General features: G+C 38.4%; 1 protein-coding gene across 3 annotated transcripts in view; it reads left to right on the forward strand.

The window, feature by feature from the left end:
- Positions 1-19,633, forward strand: part of LOC115218499 (serine/threonine-protein kinase STK11) — a 73,248-nt gene that overhangs the window by 36,660 nt on the left and 16,955 nt on the right. For all 3 annotated transcript variants that reach the window (XM_029788357.2, XM_036508213.1, XM_036508214.1), the window contains exons 2-7: positions 3,079-3,162; positions 7,133-7,222; positions 11,598-11,730; positions 13,384-13,520; positions 17,409-17,536; positions 19,139-19,196. In XM_029788357.2, the coding sequence (XP_029644217.2) occupies positions 3,079-3,162; positions 7,133-7,222; positions 11,598-11,730; positions 13,384-13,520; positions 17,409-17,536; positions 19,139-19,196 (630 nt within the window). The remainder of the gene's footprint in view (positions 1-3,078; positions 3,163-7,132; positions 7,223-11,597; positions 11,731-13,383; positions 13,521-17,408; positions 17,537-19,138; positions 19,197-19,633) is intronic.

Below are 19,633 nucleotides of genomic sequence, written 5' to 3' on the forward strand. Positions count from 1 at the left end.
TGCAGGTGTGTGTTGAATGTCAAGCTGTTGGCCAGTTAGTCAGTCAGTCTGACTCAGTACATTTTATATTTGAGTGATTACCATTGAGAACGATGCTCAACTTAAAAAAAAAAAAAAGACCTGTTTCGAATGCTTTAACAAATGTCCCTTAAATAAGATGGCCAGAATTCAGACATTTGCGATCTTATTGAACCCCAAGGAACTTGTAAAACCTTGATAAAAATAGTTCTTAGATCTTACAAATGCTTCTTTGCTCTGTAAGTTGTACAGTAACCCTCCCCCTTCCCATATTGAATTCTACGAGTTATGGTCACTAATTTCACAATTAGGACAAGGTTGTTTGGGATGTGTGTGTGTGTATCTTGTTTCAGTCATCAGACTGCAACCAAGCTGAGGCACCATCTTGAACAAATCAACCCCAGGAATTTTTTTTTTCTTTCCTACTCTAGTCACAAGGCCCAAAATTTTTGGGGAGGGGGCCAGTCAATTAGATCAACCCCAGTATGCAACTGGTACTTAATTTATTGATCCCGAAAGGATGAAAGGCAAAATCTACCTTGGCAGAATTTGAACTCAGAACAGACAAAATATCGCTAAGCATTTCGCCCGGCATCCTTAAAAAAAAATGTTTCAGCCTGAAGGCTGCGGCCATGCTGGGGCACCACCGCATGCTAACATTTCTGCAAGCTCACTGCCATTTTTTTTTAAAGCCAAGTACTGTCGAACTGCTAAGTTATGGGAATGTAAACATACTAACACCAGTTGTCAAGTGGTGATGGGGAGACAAACCACACAGACATACACACAACGGGCTTCTTTCAGTTTCCATCTGCCAAATCCACTCACAATGCTTTGATTAGCCCAAGGCTTTAGTAGATGATGTGCCATGTATATATGTACACATATATATAATTTCTTATATATCTCTCACATCTTTTTCTTGCTCATTCTGTGTCACAACTTTCCCTTTAGTTGCCTGGAGCTCCAGTGCTCATGCACGTGTGTGTGTAGTGGTGGGGGATGTAACTAGTGATTTTCAACAGCTGCAGAGGAATAGCGTCAGCAACCGACCAGCCTACAGATGTGTGACAAAATATGAGAAAAAATTTTGACACCTGTAGTTGTGATACCAGTGCCAGTGGCACGTAAGAGAACCATCCGTTCGTGGCTGTTGCCAGCCTCGCCTGGCCCTCATGCCGGTGGCACGTAAAAAGCACCATCCGATCATGGCTGTTTGCCAGCCTCGTCTGGCACGTAAAAAGCACCCACTACACTCATGGAGTGGTTGGCGTTAAGATGGGCATCCAGCCGTAGAAACATTGCCAGATCAGATTGGGCCTGGTGCAGCCTTCTGGCTTCCCAGACCCCAGTTGAACCGTCCAACCCATGCTAGCATGGAAACCGGACGCTAAACGATGATGATGATGATGATGATGATTAGCATAACTAACAAAAACAAAAATAAGAGCACTTGGAGAGCACAAACCTCCTCCAAGATAACACTGACGACCTCTCAATGATTGGCCAGAGATGATTTTTAAAATGAGAATATCTGAAATAACCTCAACTGCTCTCACAAATGAGAATACTAAAAATGAACCTGACCACTCTCAAAAATAAAGTAAAAAAAACCAAAAAAAATCCAGAATCTTTGTCCAGTACAGGATCGATCCCAAAATCTAATCAGCTCGTGGCAGTTATGAGGCCAAATATCCCTGAAAGTTTCATTGGAATCCATCCAGCGTTCTTGAGATATCTTATCCATGGACAAACAAACAACTGGAAACAATACCTCTGCTAAGGCAGAGGTAATAAATAGGTATGAATGTGTGTATGTGGCTATTATGAATACAACCCATGATAGACAATTGTTTCAGGTTTAGAATCTCAAATCAAGTCACCAAACAAGTATAACTTTGAAATATGTGCATGTGTTTTGTCTTTTTTTTTATTTGTTTTTGTTTTTTTGTTTCAGCTATTCAATTGTAACGATATATATGTGTGTGTGCGTTTTATAAACGTATATGATACAAATTGCAGGTGATCATAAAAATAATATACATATATAGATAGATAAGTTAGGTAGATAATCTTTTACTTGTTTCAGTCATTAGACTGTGGCCATGCTGGGGCACTGCTTTAGTCATTTGACTGCAGCCGTGCTGGAGCACTACCTTTAGTCAAGCAAATCAACACCAGGGCTTATTCTTTGTAAGCCTAGTACTTATTCTATTGGTCTCTTTTGCCAAACAGCTAAGTTACGGGGATGTAAACACACCAGCATCAGTTGTCAAGTGATGTTGGGGGGACAAACACACACACGTACATATACGATGGGCTTCTTTCAGTTTCCGTCTACCAAATCCATTCACAAGGCTTTGGTTGGCCTGAGACTATAGTAGAAGACACTTGCCCAAGGTGCCATGCAGTGGGACTGAACCTGGGACCATGTGGTTGGTAGGCAAGCTACTTAGCACACAGCCACTTCTGTGCCTATATATATATATATATATATATATATATATATATATATATATATATGATTCTTATTCTATTGGTCTCTTTTGCAGAACTGCTAAGTTACAGGAACGTAAATACACCAACACCAGTTGTCAAGCATTGGGGAGGACAAGCACAGACACACACACACACAACAGGTTTCTTTCAGTTTCCATCTACCAGGTCCACACACAAGGCCTTAGTCAGCCTAAGTCTATAGTAGAAGACACTTGCCGAAGCTGCCATGCAGTAAGACTGAACCCAGAACCATGTGGTTGGGAAGCAAACTACTTACCACACAGCCACACCTGCATTATATATAATTTCTTTTTTTTTTACAAATATTTTGAAGAAAAACGAATGGGAACTTATAACTGATTGTTTTTGCATTTTTTTCTTTGTTATTAAAATTGAATAAAATTGAACTGCAAGTAATTTTGTGTGTGCGCAAAATTGCATTGGACCCCCTGGCCAATAACTGATGAAGAGTTGGTGACCTGTGTCTGTTTGTACCCTTAAGTTTTGTTACCTTTACACATACATATATATATTTATTTATTTCTTTTTCTGTATTTCTAGGGAGATCAGTCTACTTAAACAGCTCCACCATAAGAACATCATTAAATTGATTGATGTTCTTTACAATGAAGAGAAACAGAAAATGTATCCTTCTATTCATTTGCCAGCATCTTGTATGTTTTTCTGTTTTTTCTTTCTTTTCATTTCTTTCTCAACTCTTCTGCCAGCAAGCAGGCTAGTTAAACTATTAGTTAAATCTGAGCTACTTTAATCAATGTAGTGGGCCAAAAAGTTTTTTAATCAGTTAAAGTTACACCCATAACAAAAGAGAAGTTAGTGTTAGTAACAATTTTTGTCAAGAGGGACAAAAGGAGAGAATTCTGAAATTTAAACTGATTAAAAATTAAATGGATTTAAGCAGTTAACTTTAGGTTGTGTCTAATATTCAGAACTATCTGATGATGTCTAAACTTTTCTTTTTATTATTGTCTGATATAAGGCAACAAGCTGGCAGAATCATTAGCACTCCTGGTGAAATGCTTAGTTGTATTTCGTCAGCCAGTATGTTCTGTGTTCAAATTCTGCTGAGGTCGACTTTTCCTTTCATCCTTTTGGGGTTGATGAAATAAGTACCAGTTATGCACTAGGGTTGATATAATCGATGAGCCTACTTCCCCCAAAATTTTCAAAGGCCTTGTGCCTAGATTAGAAATGATTACTGTTTAATATAGTTTTGTTTAGATCATTTTATCAGTGTGAGTTTAAAGATTGAGGGCAACTGACAACTGAAACAAAGAGCCGTGTGTTTTATATTGCAATGAGCTCAATCACTGGTTTACATCATTTATGATGTAAACCAGGCAGGACAAGTGAGCCCAGCCCACTTATGCATGCCTTTCCTCCCTTGGACACAAAGACCTGTTGAGGCAAGCGAAGTCGATATCGAACCTCATCCGACGACAGGCACCCATGCCAACCCCCTTTGCTTGCGAAGACATGTTGGGGCAAGTGAAATCGAAATAATCCTATGACTGGCACCCGGCAGATGCCAGGACCCCTGGACTGGTGGTACATAAAAAGCACTATCCAAATCGTGGCCGATGCCAGCGCCGCCTCGACTGGCTTCTGTGCCGGTGGCACGTAAATTGCACCAATCCAACCGTGGCTGTTGCCAGCCTTGCCTGGCACCTGTGCGGGTGGCACGTAAAAAGCACCCACTACACTCACGGAGTGGTTGGCGTTAGGTAGGGCATCCAGCTGTAGAAACATTGCCAGATAAGACTGGAGCCTGGTGCAGCCTTCTGGCTTCCTAGATCCCTGGTCGAACCGTCCAACCCATGCTAGCATGGAGAACGGACGTTAAACGATGATGATGATGATAACCAAACTGACAAGGGAGTGTGTATAACTCAGTTCCGAACAAATATTTTTAAAAAAAGTAGTAGAATTTCTTTTGCTTTTCTTGTTCAAAATTTACCTCCTTCATTGAAAGATGGGCTTCCTTGTAATTTCCATGTGCCAAGTTCTACTCACAATATATTGGTCAACTCGAAGCTACAGTAGAAGATAATTACCAAAAGGCATCATGCAGTGAGATTGAACCCAGAACTACTTAGTTGAGAACTGAATATCTTAGCCACTTAGCTATGCCTATTTTGTGACATTTTTTTGTATGCTTTGTTCAGATGTCTGAAATGTTTCACATTTGCAAAGGTCAGTGTTAATGAAATTCATAAGGTTCTTGACATCCACAAATTATATTATTACTTTTAATCGCTTTCAGCTGCTTGACTTTATTGTGGTTGTTATTGTTGTTGCTGCAGCTAGCTGCTATTGATTAAATTGTTTATACAAACATTTGATTATTATTAGTATTAAGGCAGTGAGCTGGCAGAATTGTTAGCACACTGGACAAAATGCTTAGCAGTATTTTGCCCCTTTGCTACGTTCTGAGTTCAAATTCTGCCAAGATCAACTTTACCTTTCATCCTTTCTTGGTCAATAAATTAAGTACCAGTTGAGTAATAGGGTCAGTGTAATTGACTATTACCCTCCCCCAAATTTCAGACCTTGTGACTATAATAGAAAAGATTATTATTATTTAGGCAATGAACTAGCAGAACCATTAGCATGCCAGGCAAAATGCATAATGGCATTTTGTCCATCTTCGCATTCTGAATTCAAATTCCGCCAAGGTTGACTGCTTTTCATCCTTTCAGGGTTGATAAAATAAGTACCAGTTGAGTACTGGAGGTTGATGTAATCGATTTATTCCCTCCTTGAAATTGTTGGCCTTGTGCCAGAATTTGAAACCATTATTATTATTATTGCATCATCAATCTAGTCCGATTATTTTATCTGTACATGTAATTGCTTCTAGTCCCTCACAGAGAGTCTACACTAACTTTGAAAAATCCTCCTACTGTCATTACACGATCATGATAACTCTATAAATAACACTCTAACATTTAACTTTTTACTAGATATGTTTCTTGTTTAGGCCTCATCTTCTCTGTTGGATTCATTTTCATCATCTAACATTCATTTTCATCATCTAACATTCATTTTCTATGCAGGCCTGGGTTGGATGATTGGCAAGAGCTGGCAAGCCAGAGATCTGCACCAGGTTCCAGCTGTCTGTTTCAGCAATGTTTCTACCGCTGGATGCCCTTCTTTATGCCAACCACTTTACAGACTGTACTTGGGTGCTTTTATTGTGGCACCAGCACAAAATTCATCTCAAACTCTCCTTCTCTGCTCTGCAGTTGTCTAACACAAAATTTTTTTCACTCCTTCAACCATAACAGGGTTTTTGGTCCTGATGAGGTTCTTTTCATTATCCTCAAGCCAGGGTATGAGATCTCTTGCCACAGCTATTTTGGTACCACTTATTGGGCATTGCTGATTCAACACTAACTTGACATCAGACATTTTAATGTTTCTCTCTCCCTCCCTCTCTTCCTCTCTCTCTCTTCCACCCCTCTCTCTCGCCATCCTTATCTTTCTCAGTCACTCTATCTGTATGTTTATATTTCTGTGCATTCATGTGTGTATGTCTGTTTGCCTACAGTGCCAAAAAGTACTTTCATCAAAACAGGTTGAATGTCCAGTCAGCCATGTCAATCATCAGCATCCTAACAGCTGTACCCAGTTGTCTCATTCTGCTCAATCCATGCTTCAGAGCCTCCTGCTGCTTATTCTCATTAAATTCATCAATCTTTCCCTCCATTGGGATACAGCCAATCTGTCAAACCACTTTACAGTATGATCCATTCTCAAAAAGGGCTCTTTCTCTGACTGACCATTACTGGCTATCTCTATCCCCTCTTCTCTCATTGTTGACAGAAACAGTCTTAAATAAATCATTTTGTCCAACTTCTGTCACTCTCTCTCTCTCTCTCTCTCTCCTTTCTCAGATACAGCTAATATGGTTTCTGCAGGACTGGTTTTAGTAGGGACCTTACCTCCTGAGAATATAGGTGAAAGCAGTGTTGCCCTTCACATGAGTACAACCTTTGATGCTTCTTGGGAACCTCCTGGAATGGTACTGCTACACATACACAAGCATGTAGTTATACTAAAGGGACAGAGGATGTTGAAATATTAAAATTACAGTGATACCTCACCATACAAGATTAATTTCTTCCATGACCAAGCTCATCTTACAATTTATGCGTTTTACAAATCAACTTTCCCCATTGAAATTAACTACAATGTAATTAATCCATTTCAGCCTCCAAAAACCACTCAATAATTTTTTTATGGGTTTTAAAACAGAAAAAGTAAAGTTACAATGTAGTTAAATGGCAATTATAAAAAAGATAATGCAAAAGAAATATGTAAACTGGTTTTATTAACTGAATTACCTTAGAGATGGGACAAATTGTGTACTCATCATACTGTAAGACAAAAATTCACACATGTCTCGGCTCGTACAGCAAATTACTCATACAATGAGACCCTTGTATTGTGAGGTTCTGCTGTATTTGATTCCCCAAAGTCAACTTTGGTCAGGTGTCAAAACATAAGGCATGGGGAAGTGGCAGGCCACTGTTAGGCAGGGGAGAAATTTCTATCATTTTTGAATGTTTGTTCTTTAACTAAGATATCACAGGTATATGGTGATGGAGTTCTGTGTCGGCGAATTGCAAGAGATGCTTGAAAATACTCCAGAGAAAAAGTTTCCAGTTTGGCAGGCCCATGGGTGAGTATGAGGTCATCATCATTTAACGTCCGCTTTCCATGCTAGCATGAGTTGGATGATTTGACTGAGGTCTGGTGAACCAGATGGCTGCACCAGGCTCCAGTCTGACCTGGCAGAGTTTCTACAGCTGGATGCCCTCCCTAACGCCAACTACTCCGAGAGTGTAGTGGGTGCTTTTATGTGCTACCGACACAAGAGCCAGTCAGGTGGTACTGACAATAGCCACACTCAAATGGTACTTTTTATGTGCCACCTGCACAGGAGCCAGTCCAGCGGCACTGGCAGTGACCTCGCTCGAGGTTTTATAATATAGATATTTCTGTTTGCTGTTAAGCTTTCTTTAAAACTGGACCAAAAAGATATTGTAGACTGGAATTCATTTCATATATTCTTTTATTTGTTTCAGTCATTTGAGTGTGGCCATGCTGGAGCACTGCAGTCAAACAAATCAACCCCAGGACTTATTCTTTGTAAGCCTGGTACTTATTCTATCGGTCTATTTCGCCAAACTGCTAAGTTACAGGGACGTAAGCACACCAACAGCAGTTGTTAAGCAATGGTGGTGGTGGGCGGGGGGGCAAACACAGACACACTAACATATATATACATATACATATATATATATATATATACACACACACACACACACGACAGGCTTCTTTCAGTTTCCATTTACCAAATCCACTCACAAGGCTTCGGTCGACCTGAGGCTATAGTAGAAGACAGTTGCCCTAGGTGCTACGCAGTGGGAATGAACTTGGAACCATGTGGTTGGTAAGCAAGCTACTTACCATACAACCACTCGTGCGCCTATACATATATATATATATATATACACACACACACATATATACATATATATATATATACACTCATACACACACATATATACATATATATACACACACACACATGTGTGTGCATGTAGATGTGCATGGCTTAGTGGGTTGCACCAGTGATCATAGAATTGTGGTTTTGATTCCTGGAGCAGGCAATGTTCTTGAGCAAAACACTTCATTTCACATTACTCCCATCCACTCAGCTGGCAAAAGTGAATATTTCTGTGGTAGACTGGCATCCTGTCCAGGGAAGAATATGTATAGGCCACAGAATCCAGTAAACTAACCTTACAAGCCATAGCTTAAAAAAGGTTTTTATCCTTTAGATACAGGTGTGTGTGTATAAACATTGAACAATGAGAATGTGCGTTCACCATCACATGGATGTATAAAATTTCTTTGTGTATTGAGACTACTATTGGTTTCATGTTAAAATATCTTAATATCTTTCTCTCTATATATATGTGTGTGTGTGTATATATATGTATATACATATATATATATATATATATATATATATATATATATATATATATAAAATTCTTTTTCTCTTTGTCTGTCTGTTCCTTATGCATTCTCAAATGACTCCACCAAATCAAATCAAATTTTACAAAGTAATAGTTGTTACACCCCATGAGTGTTGACATGTAATTTTGTATATGAGTGTGTATGTATCTGTGAGTGTATGTGTATTTGTTTGTTCATTGCTTATAAGATAGTAAAGGACATTTTATACCACGACGATGACACATCTCTATCATTCTCTCTTCATTCTGTCTAGCATTTACTGTTGTAACAATGTCTGGTACCAAAAAAATTATTTTAGCTACTTTCATTGTTTACAATCTTCTGTACCAGTGTATTTGTGAACACCAACTCATAGAATGTTAGAAAGGCTAAAAGGTCAAACAAAAACATTGTACCGGTGTATTTGTGTATCAGTAAATAACCATGGGTAAATATTTTGTAAAGAACCTGTTTGTTTAAGACAAGCAGGAGGACCCAGTTTCACTCAGGGGTGAACCTGTTTGTACCTCAGTGTGAAATTATTTTTTTCTACAGGTTTTTTTTTAGTGCATTCAATGTATCTGACCTCCAAACTCACTGCAAGCCACTCTTTTCCCCAAAAAGAATGTGGGGAGGGGTCAAAAAATTATTTCACAGCGAAACATCAGCCGGTCCTTTATCACAAATAGCTGTTACGTGGTAGTAGGGCATGCTACAAATAGCTGCCAAAATCTTTCCTTTTCTGGAGAAAGAATCCGTTTACATGCGATTTTGATGTCACATTCGTTGAAAGCATGCGAAATAACCTGGGAAAGAAAAACAAAGACCTGTGAAACAAAACTCTGTTGGTGGGAAACTCTGAGGTCCCCAACACCCCTACACTCCTTCTTTTCCAGAAAACTGTGGCTTGCAGCAGGTTTGGAGGTCAGATACATTGAATACACTCGAAAAAACTTGTGGAAAAAATTATTATTTCACACCGAGGTACAAACAGGTCCTTTACGAAATATTTACCCCCCGAGTGAAACCAGGTCCTCGTGCTTGTCTTAAATAAACAATTTTTCAACGCAGGAGGGATTGGTTTGGTGAGTTGTGTTCTGTCTTGCCTTCGAGGCGCACTGGAGTCGAACTAGTGACGGCTGATGAAGGGGATTTTTCCTTGTGTGGTTTGTCCTGTACTCTGTTTTTCTGTTGTAAAAAAATGGTTTTTCTGTTTTCGTTTCTCGTTGAGTTCTGCGTCTCTGTTTTTCTGTTGTGAAAAAGTGTTTTTTCTGTTTTCGTTTCTCGTTGAGTTCTGCGTCTAGTTGTGGTGTCCTGTACTCACGTATATGTGTTTATATATGCATGTATATATGCATGTGGATGTGGGTACGTACATGTGTGTTTGTGTGTATGCATATATTTTATTTATTACACTATTGTTTGACAGCGCCCTCGCGTCGGTTCGATTCAATTCGTTCCGTTCTTATTCTCCCAGTACTGTTTTATATATATATGACAAGCTTCTTTCAGTTTCCACCTACCAAATCCACTCACAAGGCTTTGGTTGGCCTGAGGCTATAGTAGAAGGCACTTGCCCAAGGTGCCATGCAGTGGGACTGAACCCAGAACCATGTGGTTAGGAAGCAACCTTCTTACCACACAGCCACACCTGGTGATTGTATTTTATTTAATTTAAAGCAGAAGATTCTTTTCTCTAAATAGTTAGATTAATCTACAAATTATGACATAATTTTTCTTCTTTTTCCTTTTGTGTATGTTACATTACCATTTTTTTTTTTTACATGACTGGCATACATGCTTGTGGATTGCTAAGATTACCATACGAGCATGATCGTTGCCAGAGCAACAAGCTGGCCTCCATGCCGGTGGCATGTAAAAAGCACCATTCAAACGTGATCATTACCTGCATCGCCTTACTGGCACCTGTGCTGGTGATACATGAAAAAACAGTCGAGCAAGGTCATTGCCAGTGCCGGCACACAAAAAGCACCATTTGAGCGTGGCCGTTGCCAGTACTGCCTGACTGGCCCTCGTGCCGGTGGCTTCTGAAAGCACCCACTACACTCTCGGAGTGGTTGGCGTTAGGAAGGGCATCCAGCTGTAGAAACTCTGCCAGATCAAGATTGGAGCCTGGTGCAGCCATCTGGTTTGCCAGACATCAGTCAAATCGTCCAATCCATGCCAGCATGGAAAGTGTACGTTAAACAATGATGATGATGATGAGCACATGGAGGAATGGAGTTCATCTCCGTTTTGGATGAAAACACCCATATATATATAAATGCACAAGTATTTTCAAGCACCAGATGAAAATTCTTAAATGTAATAACGTCAATATTGTTTTCTTTTTTCCTTTATTTCGTTCCATTCATCTCCATTTCATTTCCTTAGAAAATCCGAAGACTTTCTGTATCTGTATATAAATAAATTCCCTCCTTCATTTCTTCTGACTAACCTCATTATTACTAATATACTATTTTGTACACTGCAAAAAATGTTTTACATATATATGTGTTCATCTTGTATTATCATCATCATCATTTCTTGGCTAGGTCGCTTGGTTTAACACAAGAATGTTATAATAGCGCTGCCATCATCATCAACAGCTAGGCTAAGCTAACTCAGCTGAGCTTGTTACATCATCATCACTATAGTCCTCATCTGTTAGCATATCTTTATCACTACAACCATCAAAACTGCACCATCACACCTACTTTTCATGTCAGAGGTAACTTGTGCATTTGCGAAATAAGTTTGTTTATTGTGGAGTGCTTAGATTAACCCTCATGTGGCACATCAGAGTAAATCAGGCTCTTGATTCCTCACAATCTCATTTCCTTTTCTCTGTTAGTCATACGTGTGCTATCACCACTACCACCACCAACTCTCTTACTACTACTACTACCTCTTTCTCATATTTGTGCTGGCCATCTGGTCGAGTTATATTTGTCCATCTTTCTTCTCTCCTCATCATTTCTTTCCTTGTCTTCATGTTGTTTTAATATTTTTGTGCTATATATTTGCAGATACTTTGATCAGTTAATTGATGGTCTTGAATACCTCCACAGCCAACGCATTGCTCATAAAGATATCAAACCAGGCAACTTGTTGCTGACTACTGATGAAACCTTGAAAATATCAGATCTAGGAGTTGCTGAGGTTGAACATTTTTTTCTACTTGAAGTTTGATTGATTAATTTTTCTGTTTCTTTTCCAATCTGATTTTTACTCTTCATTTTATGTTCCACAAAATCAGTAGAATGTTGGAACAACTACCCTTTTTGTAATCTTGATCTCCAACCTAAGATGGAGGTTGTGTTAGAACAGAGAATACTACGTTATTTGCCTTGAGAAGGTCTCTCAAAGACTTGTGGTGCATTAAAGCACTTATAATTATGTCATTGACAGATGAGAATCATCTGCTATGGCTGTTGGAACTGCCAGATCACATGATTTCACCCTGCTATGGGTTCCTCAGTGACAGCTGTCCATCACTGACATAACAGCTGAATCTCCTGTCAACCAAATATAGAATCTCAGTATCTATTCAGGCACTGGTGTTGCAAATATCATCACTATTAATTATTTTTTAATAAACCCACTGGTTATTTGCAGTCTCAATGCCTAAATAGACACTGAGATTCTATATGACTCTGACAAGAGATCCAGCTGTTATGTTGCTGCTGGACAGCTGTCACTGAAGAATGCATAGCAGAGTGAAATCATGTGAACTAGCAGCCCTGGTAACTGTAGCAGACAATTGACATCTGTCAACAATGTAATTACAAGTGCTTTTATGCAACACAAGTCATTAGATAAATAATGCTGTATTCTATGGTCTAACACAACCTCCACTTTAAGTTGGAGACCAAGATTACTTTTTGGAATTAATGCTGTTTCTGTCATGTTTAATTACATATTTTGTACTTAGTTTCCTCGATCAATAATCATCAGTAAAATCATTTTAGTCTGCACAAGTGTGGTAGGCAGGGTGTTTGGTTCAGAAGCTTGCCTCCCAACAGTGTGATCTTGGGTTCAATCTCACTATGCAGCACCATGGGCAAGTGTCTTCTATTATGGCCCCAGGTAGGTCAAAAACTTGTGTCTGGATTTGGTAGAGAGAAGCTAGAAGAAGCCCATTGTATATGTATGTCTTTGACATCACGTGATGGTGTAAATGAACATCACCATCATATATATATATATATACACACACACATACACAAATGTGTGTGTGTGTGTGAAGGCACATGGCTCAGTAGTTAAAGTGTCAGGCTTACAACCATGAGGTAGTAGGTTTGATTCCCAGACCAAGCTGTGTGTTGTGTTCTTGAGCAAGGCACTTTATTTCATGTTGCTCCAGTTCACTGATCTGTAGAAACGAGTTGCAATGTCACTGATGCCAAGCTGTATTGGGCTTTGTTTTTCCTTTGGATAAAATTGATGGGGTGGAGACAGGAAGCTGGTATGCATGGATGACTGCTGGTCTTCCATAAACAACCTTGCTCAGACTTGTGCCTCGGAGGGGAACTTTCTAGGTGCAATCCCATGGTCATTTTTACCCTTCATATATATATATATATATATATATATATATGCATGTGTGTTTGGGTGTACCCTTGTGTAAACATCACAAAATGATTGCAACCGAGCAGCATAAAGTAAATGCCAAACACCAGTTCTTGATTATTTAAAGAAAAATTAAATGAAAAAATTGAGATGTGTATTTTGTTACATGTTTGGTCAAAAAGGATTAAAACGATTTTAACCAGTTTTTTTTTCTTTCTCTTTTCCTATTTAAATTCTTCATAGGCTGTTGGATGGTTTGCCGAAGATGATACTTGTCATGCCAGTCAAGGATCTCCTGCCTTTCAACCACCAGAGATTGCCAATGGACTTGAAAGTTATGCTGGTTTTAAAGTGGATGTCTGGTCAGCAGGAGTGACATTGTAAACTATCTTTATTTATTTATCTATTTATTACTATTACTATCATTATGCTCGTGCATGCTAATTTAGTTATCAGGTGTCTTATCTTGAGGTTTGGTGACAACAAGTCTCCTCAAATCTCGTATTATTATTATGGTGGTAAGCTAGCAGAATTGTTACTATGCTGGGCAAAATGTTTAGCGGTTTATTGTGTCCTTATGTTCTGAGGTCGACTTTGCCTTTCGTCCTTTCAGTGTCGATAAAATAAATGATAGTTGGGCAGTGGGGTCAATTTAATTGACTAGCCCCCCCTCCCACAAAATTTTAGGCCTTGTGCCTATAGTAAAAAGGACAAGGTGGCAAGCTGGCTGAATCATTAGCACACCGGGCAAAATGCTTAGCTGCATTTCATCCTTTCAGGGTCAATAAATTAAGTATGTACTGGGGTCGATGTAATCAACTGGTCCCCTCCCCACAAATTTCAAGCTTTGTGCCTATAGTAGAAATTATTATTATTATTATTATAGGAAGGCGGCGAACTGGCAGAATCATTAGCGTGCTGGACAAAAATGCTTAGCAGTATTTCACCTGCCATTGCATTCCGTGTTCAAATTCCGCCAAAGTCAACTGCCTTTCATCCTTTCAGAGTCAATAAATTAAGTACCAGTGAAAGACTGGGGTCAATGTAATCAACTAGACCCGTCCCCACAAATTTCAGGTCTTGTACCTGTAATAGAAAGGATTATTATTGTTAATAAGGCGGAATCATTGGCACACCAAGTAAAATGCTTAGTGGCATTTTCTCCATCTTTACAATTTGCATTCAAATTCTGCCGAGGTCAACTTTGCCTTTCTTCTTTTTGGGGTTCGATAAAATTAGTAGCAGTGAAACACTGGAGTTGATGTAATCGACTCATCCCCTCCCCCAAAATTGCTGCTCTTGTGGCAAAATTTTAAACCATTATTATTATTGTTGTTATTATTATTACTTCAATATGAAAATAAAGTAAGATATAAAAGACACATAAAATGGATAAGAAAATAAATAAAAGAACAAGTATTATAAAATATGAATATATACAACAAATAAATCAGTTTTGAATGGCCAGTAGATTTAAGCAAAATCAACTTATATATATTCAATAAATTAACCAATCCAATATGATGGAAAACAATCTATGCTTATTAATAGTTATCGCCAAGCTAATATGGCAGTCCATAAATATAGGACGAAAGCTGCCATTGATTAGCTCCAAGAGGCCATCGCTTCTAGCTAGCTAAGTGACACATGAACCTGTGTCCATTATAACCTTCGAACAGAGGAGGTCAGGTATCTGCAGAGTAGCCGAACCCAGTAAGCGTCGCTACTGACCATCTGTTCGAAGGATTATTTACCTAAATTCAGTGGAATACATCCACTAGTTTTCAAAAATAGAAATATTATTTCTAAGTCTCTCTAAAGGAGATAAAGGGCAAATACCCTGAAACTAGTCTGCAGATGCCTGACCAGCAAGGGGAAGTGGCTGACCTCCCCTGTTCAAAGGTTATAATGGGCACAGGTTTGTGTATCACATAGCTAGCTAAAGGCGATGGCCTTTTGGAGCTAATCAACAGCAGCTTTTGTCCTATATTTATGGACTGCCATATTAGCTTGGCAATAACTTATTAATATCCAGTACCGCTGCTGTAGTCTCCTTTAGACTATGCTTATGTTTACCATGTAAATAATACTTCCAATGCCTGCCATGATGTTGATCCTGTTTGCTACAATTTTGTCATGATGTTGAACCTGTTTGCCACAATTTTTACACATTTTCCTTTCTGCATTACTTGGTTATGGATGTAATTTTAGTTTAAAAATGCTACAAGGAAAGGTGTATTTCAAAAATTGTATTTCTTTTTATCTAATTTTTATGTGGATCTGAAATGCTTGGTGGCTTTTACAGCGTGGCATCAATGGCTCTACTTATTTGTGAAATTTTTATTGGTTTGGCTTACACTATAACAAACATCTGAAATACTAATGTCTGTTTTATCTATAGTATAACATTAAAATTTTTCTCACTGTTTTTTTTTTTAACCCTTCAGATTACTCTGTCAAATGTAATGCTTACATTATTTTGAATTAATCAGGCATTATCTCATAGCTTTGAAAATTCAACGATATGTTTGTTTATTCTTAGAATGACATTGTAGGGTAGGTATGAGAAGCCAGATCTGGCCAGTTCGAACATAAAACAGGTAGAATATTTGGACCTGTTATGGGCAGTTTGAATGCTTAAGGGTTAAAAATATCCTGAGAGAGAAAGAGAGCTTTCAAATTAATCTCTGGAACTTGCTGTCAAGCATGTTGAGTGATTTAAAAAAACAAAAAAATTTCACCTAAAGTTGTTTATAACAAATTATCATCATTTAATATCAATGTTCCATGCTAGCATGAGTTGGACAGTCTGACAGGATCCAATGGGTCCAAGAACTGCACCATGCTCCAACATCAGCTTCGGCATGGTTTCTATAGTTAGATGCCTTTCCTAATGCCAACCACATTACAGCATGCCCTGGGTGCTTTGTTTATGACACCAATTTGTTTGAGGGTGCCGGACCAAATACTTATTTTCTGAGTTCAAATTCTGCTGAGGTCAACTTCATTTTTCATCCTTTCGGGGTCAATGAAATAAGTAACATTTGAGCACCGAGGTTGATGTAATCATCTAGCCCCCTTCCCAAAATTTCATGCCTTGCACCCGTAGTAGAAAGGATAATCATTTATTATGAACCCCTTTTGTAAAATATTTGATTTATCACTATGATTAATTTCCACATAACTAAATATGTAAACCAATAAAATACACTTTTATAAGGACAGATTCCATCACAGGTTATCATGAGGTCAGTTATCTGCAATCATTTTAATCACATAAGTTTATTTCTGGATCAGGGAACAACATTATCTCTTGATTGAGGTTTAAGGAGCTTAAGAGGTAGTCTCAACATGTTCACACATTATAAATTATCACAATCTTCATTTTGTGTTAGATCTGGGTTTTTTTTTTCTTTCTCTATACTGACTTGAGTAAAAGAGATTTATAACTCTGAATGCATCAATGCCTTCACCTGTCTCTTTGTTGTTTGTCGCCTTTACTTTATTGATGCATATCATGAGGTACAGGTGTGGCTGTGTGGTTAAGAAGCTTGCTTCCCAACCCTGTGGTCTTCAGTTCAGTCCCAGTGCATGGCATTATCGGTAATGGGTGTCTACTATAGCCCTGGGTTGACCAAAGGCTTGCAAGTTGATGTGCTACATGGAAACTGAAAGAAGCCCATTGTATGTGTGTTAACGTCTCTTTGACTTCATGAGACAGTTGTAAATGAACATCACTGTCATTCAAGTGGTGTCCTTTGCTTCCAATCTCCCATAAAAATGTCTGGTCACGGGAAAATATTACCTTAGTTGGAAACAGGAGAGTTGGTGATAGGAAGAGCATCAAAGTATAGTCTCTAACTCAACAAATTCTGTTTGACTCACGCATGCATGGAAAATTGGACGTTAAACAACAACAATGATGATGATGATGCATGTGTTTGTGTGTCCCTGTCTCAAGACCTCACGTGATTGTTGTAAATGAGCTGGCTATGGGGGGAAATATAACTTTGCTAGGAAACCAGTAAGGGTTGGTGACAGGAAGAGCATCTGACTGTAGATAATTCTGCTTGACATATGCAAGCATGGGAAAATGGGCATTAAATGATGATGATCATCATTGTTACCATACATCACTGATTCGTATATGTTTTTCTTATACCTGCCATGCAACAGCCTTTTACATTACTTATATACATACATACAGATGCACACTGTTACTGATGTAAACTGAGAATTACATACACTGTTCTTTGTTTTTGTTTCAGATATAACATAACGACTGGATTATATCCATTTGAAGGGGACAATATTTACAAGTTGTTTGAAAACATAGGCAAAGGAAAATATGTGATACCTGATGTTCTTTGCCCGAGTTTAACTGACTTAATACAGGGTAAGAAAGAATTGTTTATTTAACCATTTTTTTTTATCATATTTCCATTAAATTATGCTGCTTTTGGTTCATTTGATTTCAAGAATAAGGAAGGATTTGCTAAAATAACCTTGTCGTTTTTAATCTGAAGTTTGGAACTAAATTAACATGAAGTTTTGATGGCAGGTTTTAGTTTAGGTCACTTTAAAACAAGAAATTTGTGTCATAAAATCAAGGGTGGACAAAAGGGTCAACTCTTTTGTTACAATGTTTCTGTTGAGATGCTCTGTGTTTCTTTCAATTAATTTTAAATATAACAAAGAATTTAGTAAAATAACTTAGTTATCATTCAGCTAATGTTAGGAACATAAATTGTGACCAAGATTTTAATTCAAATCTTATGTAAACAAGACGTTTGTACTACAGAGCCAGAGGCGGTTTCAGCCAGGTTGGTATCGAAAGAGTTAAAACATATCACCATCTGCAGTCGTATTTATTTTTTTCCTGAAATGATATTTTAGATGTAGGCATGGTTGAGTGGTTATGATCACTTCACATCCATGTGATTTGAGATTCCAACCCATCGTGTGATAACACAAGCAAGTGGCTTTTGCTATAGTCTTGGGCTGAACCAATAACTTCTGAGGGAAATTTAGTAGACAGAAACTGTGTAGAAGGCGGTGAGCCAGCAGAAATGTTAGCATGCCGGGCGAAATGCTTAGTGGTATTTCGTCTGCCGTTACGTCCTGAGGTCGACTTTGCCTTTCATCCTTTCGGGGTCGATTAAATTAGTACCAGTTACGCACTGGGGTCGATATAATTGACTTACTTCCTTTGTCTGTCCTTGTTTGTCCACTCTATGTTTAGCCCCTTGTGGGCAATAAAGAAATAAACTGTGTAGAAGTCTGTGTGTGTGTACAGGGAGCCCTTAAATTACCTTTACAGGCAACAAGGGTTCCAGTTGATTTCATCAACAGAACAGCGTGCTCATGAAATTAATATGCAAGTGGCTGAGCATTCCACAGACATGTGTACCCTTAACATATTTCTCTGGGATATTCAGCGTAATACAGACTGACAAGGCTGGCCCTTGTGAATTACAGGTGCAACTCATTTTTGCTAACTGAGTGAACTGAAGCTGTGTGAAATAAAGCATCTTGCTCAAGGACACTGTGCATCACAGGGAATTGAACTCAGGTCCTTATACCCTAACTCAGCCAAATACCCTAACCGTGAAGCCACTCACCTTTACCACTACACTGAAAGCTTTAATGGACGATGATATTCTACATGAAGTTTTAAACTCACTTGTTGCAGTTATACATTTATATAATGTGATTTTTGTGTGTGTGGGCACGCAGATGTGGCTGTGTGGTTAAGAAAAGTTTGTTTCCTAACTACATGGATCTGGGTTCAGTCCTACTATTAGTTTACTGGCTCCCTTATTAGTGTGTGAAGTGGTTGTATGGGGAAAAGACTGCAGAAAGAAAATTGACTGTAAAAGATTGTAAAGATTTTAACAAATTGATCTGTCTGTTTATGTCCAAAAACTATTTTATGCAAAGGTATTTTTAAAAGAAATAAATAAATGTAATCTGTTTATTTTTTCCTTATCTGTTGTAGGTATGTTAGAATATGATCCAGAAAAAAGGTTATCTATTCAAAAGATTAGAAAACATGGGTATGTGTGTGTGTATTTCGATTTACTCCTCTCTGTCTGTCTGTCTGTCTGTCTCTCTCTCTCACCTACTGCTTTCCTTTCACTTATGCTTTATCTCTGTTGCCCTCTCTCTTTTCATCACCCTTCCCTTGCTCCTCTCTTCTCATTTTCTCTTCCCTCTCCCCACTCCTTTCATCTCATCTTCCTCTTTCTTTCATTTTCCTGTCTTTCCTCTTTGTTTCTCAAAAATACAAAAATATATCCAGTTTCTTCGTTGGAACTTGTGATGACTTAAAGCAGGTTCAGTAAAGAAGCTTCTCAATGCCATTTGTAAGGGGCTGAAAATAGTGACAACCAGTGTTGTGATGTCTCAGAGTACACACTTGATTGATTTCTCTTTGTAACCATGACACTCAGTGGTTATTATTTGTTTTATTTCATTTATTTCTTCTAGTAGG

This window comes from Octopus sinensis, linkage group LG13 (assembly GCF_006345805.1).
Source record: "Octopus sinensis linkage group LG13, ASM634580v1, whole genome shotgun sequence".
Classification (NCBI taxonomy): Eukaryota; Metazoa; Mollusca; class Cephalopoda; order Octopoda; family Octopodidae; genus Octopus; species Octopus sinensis.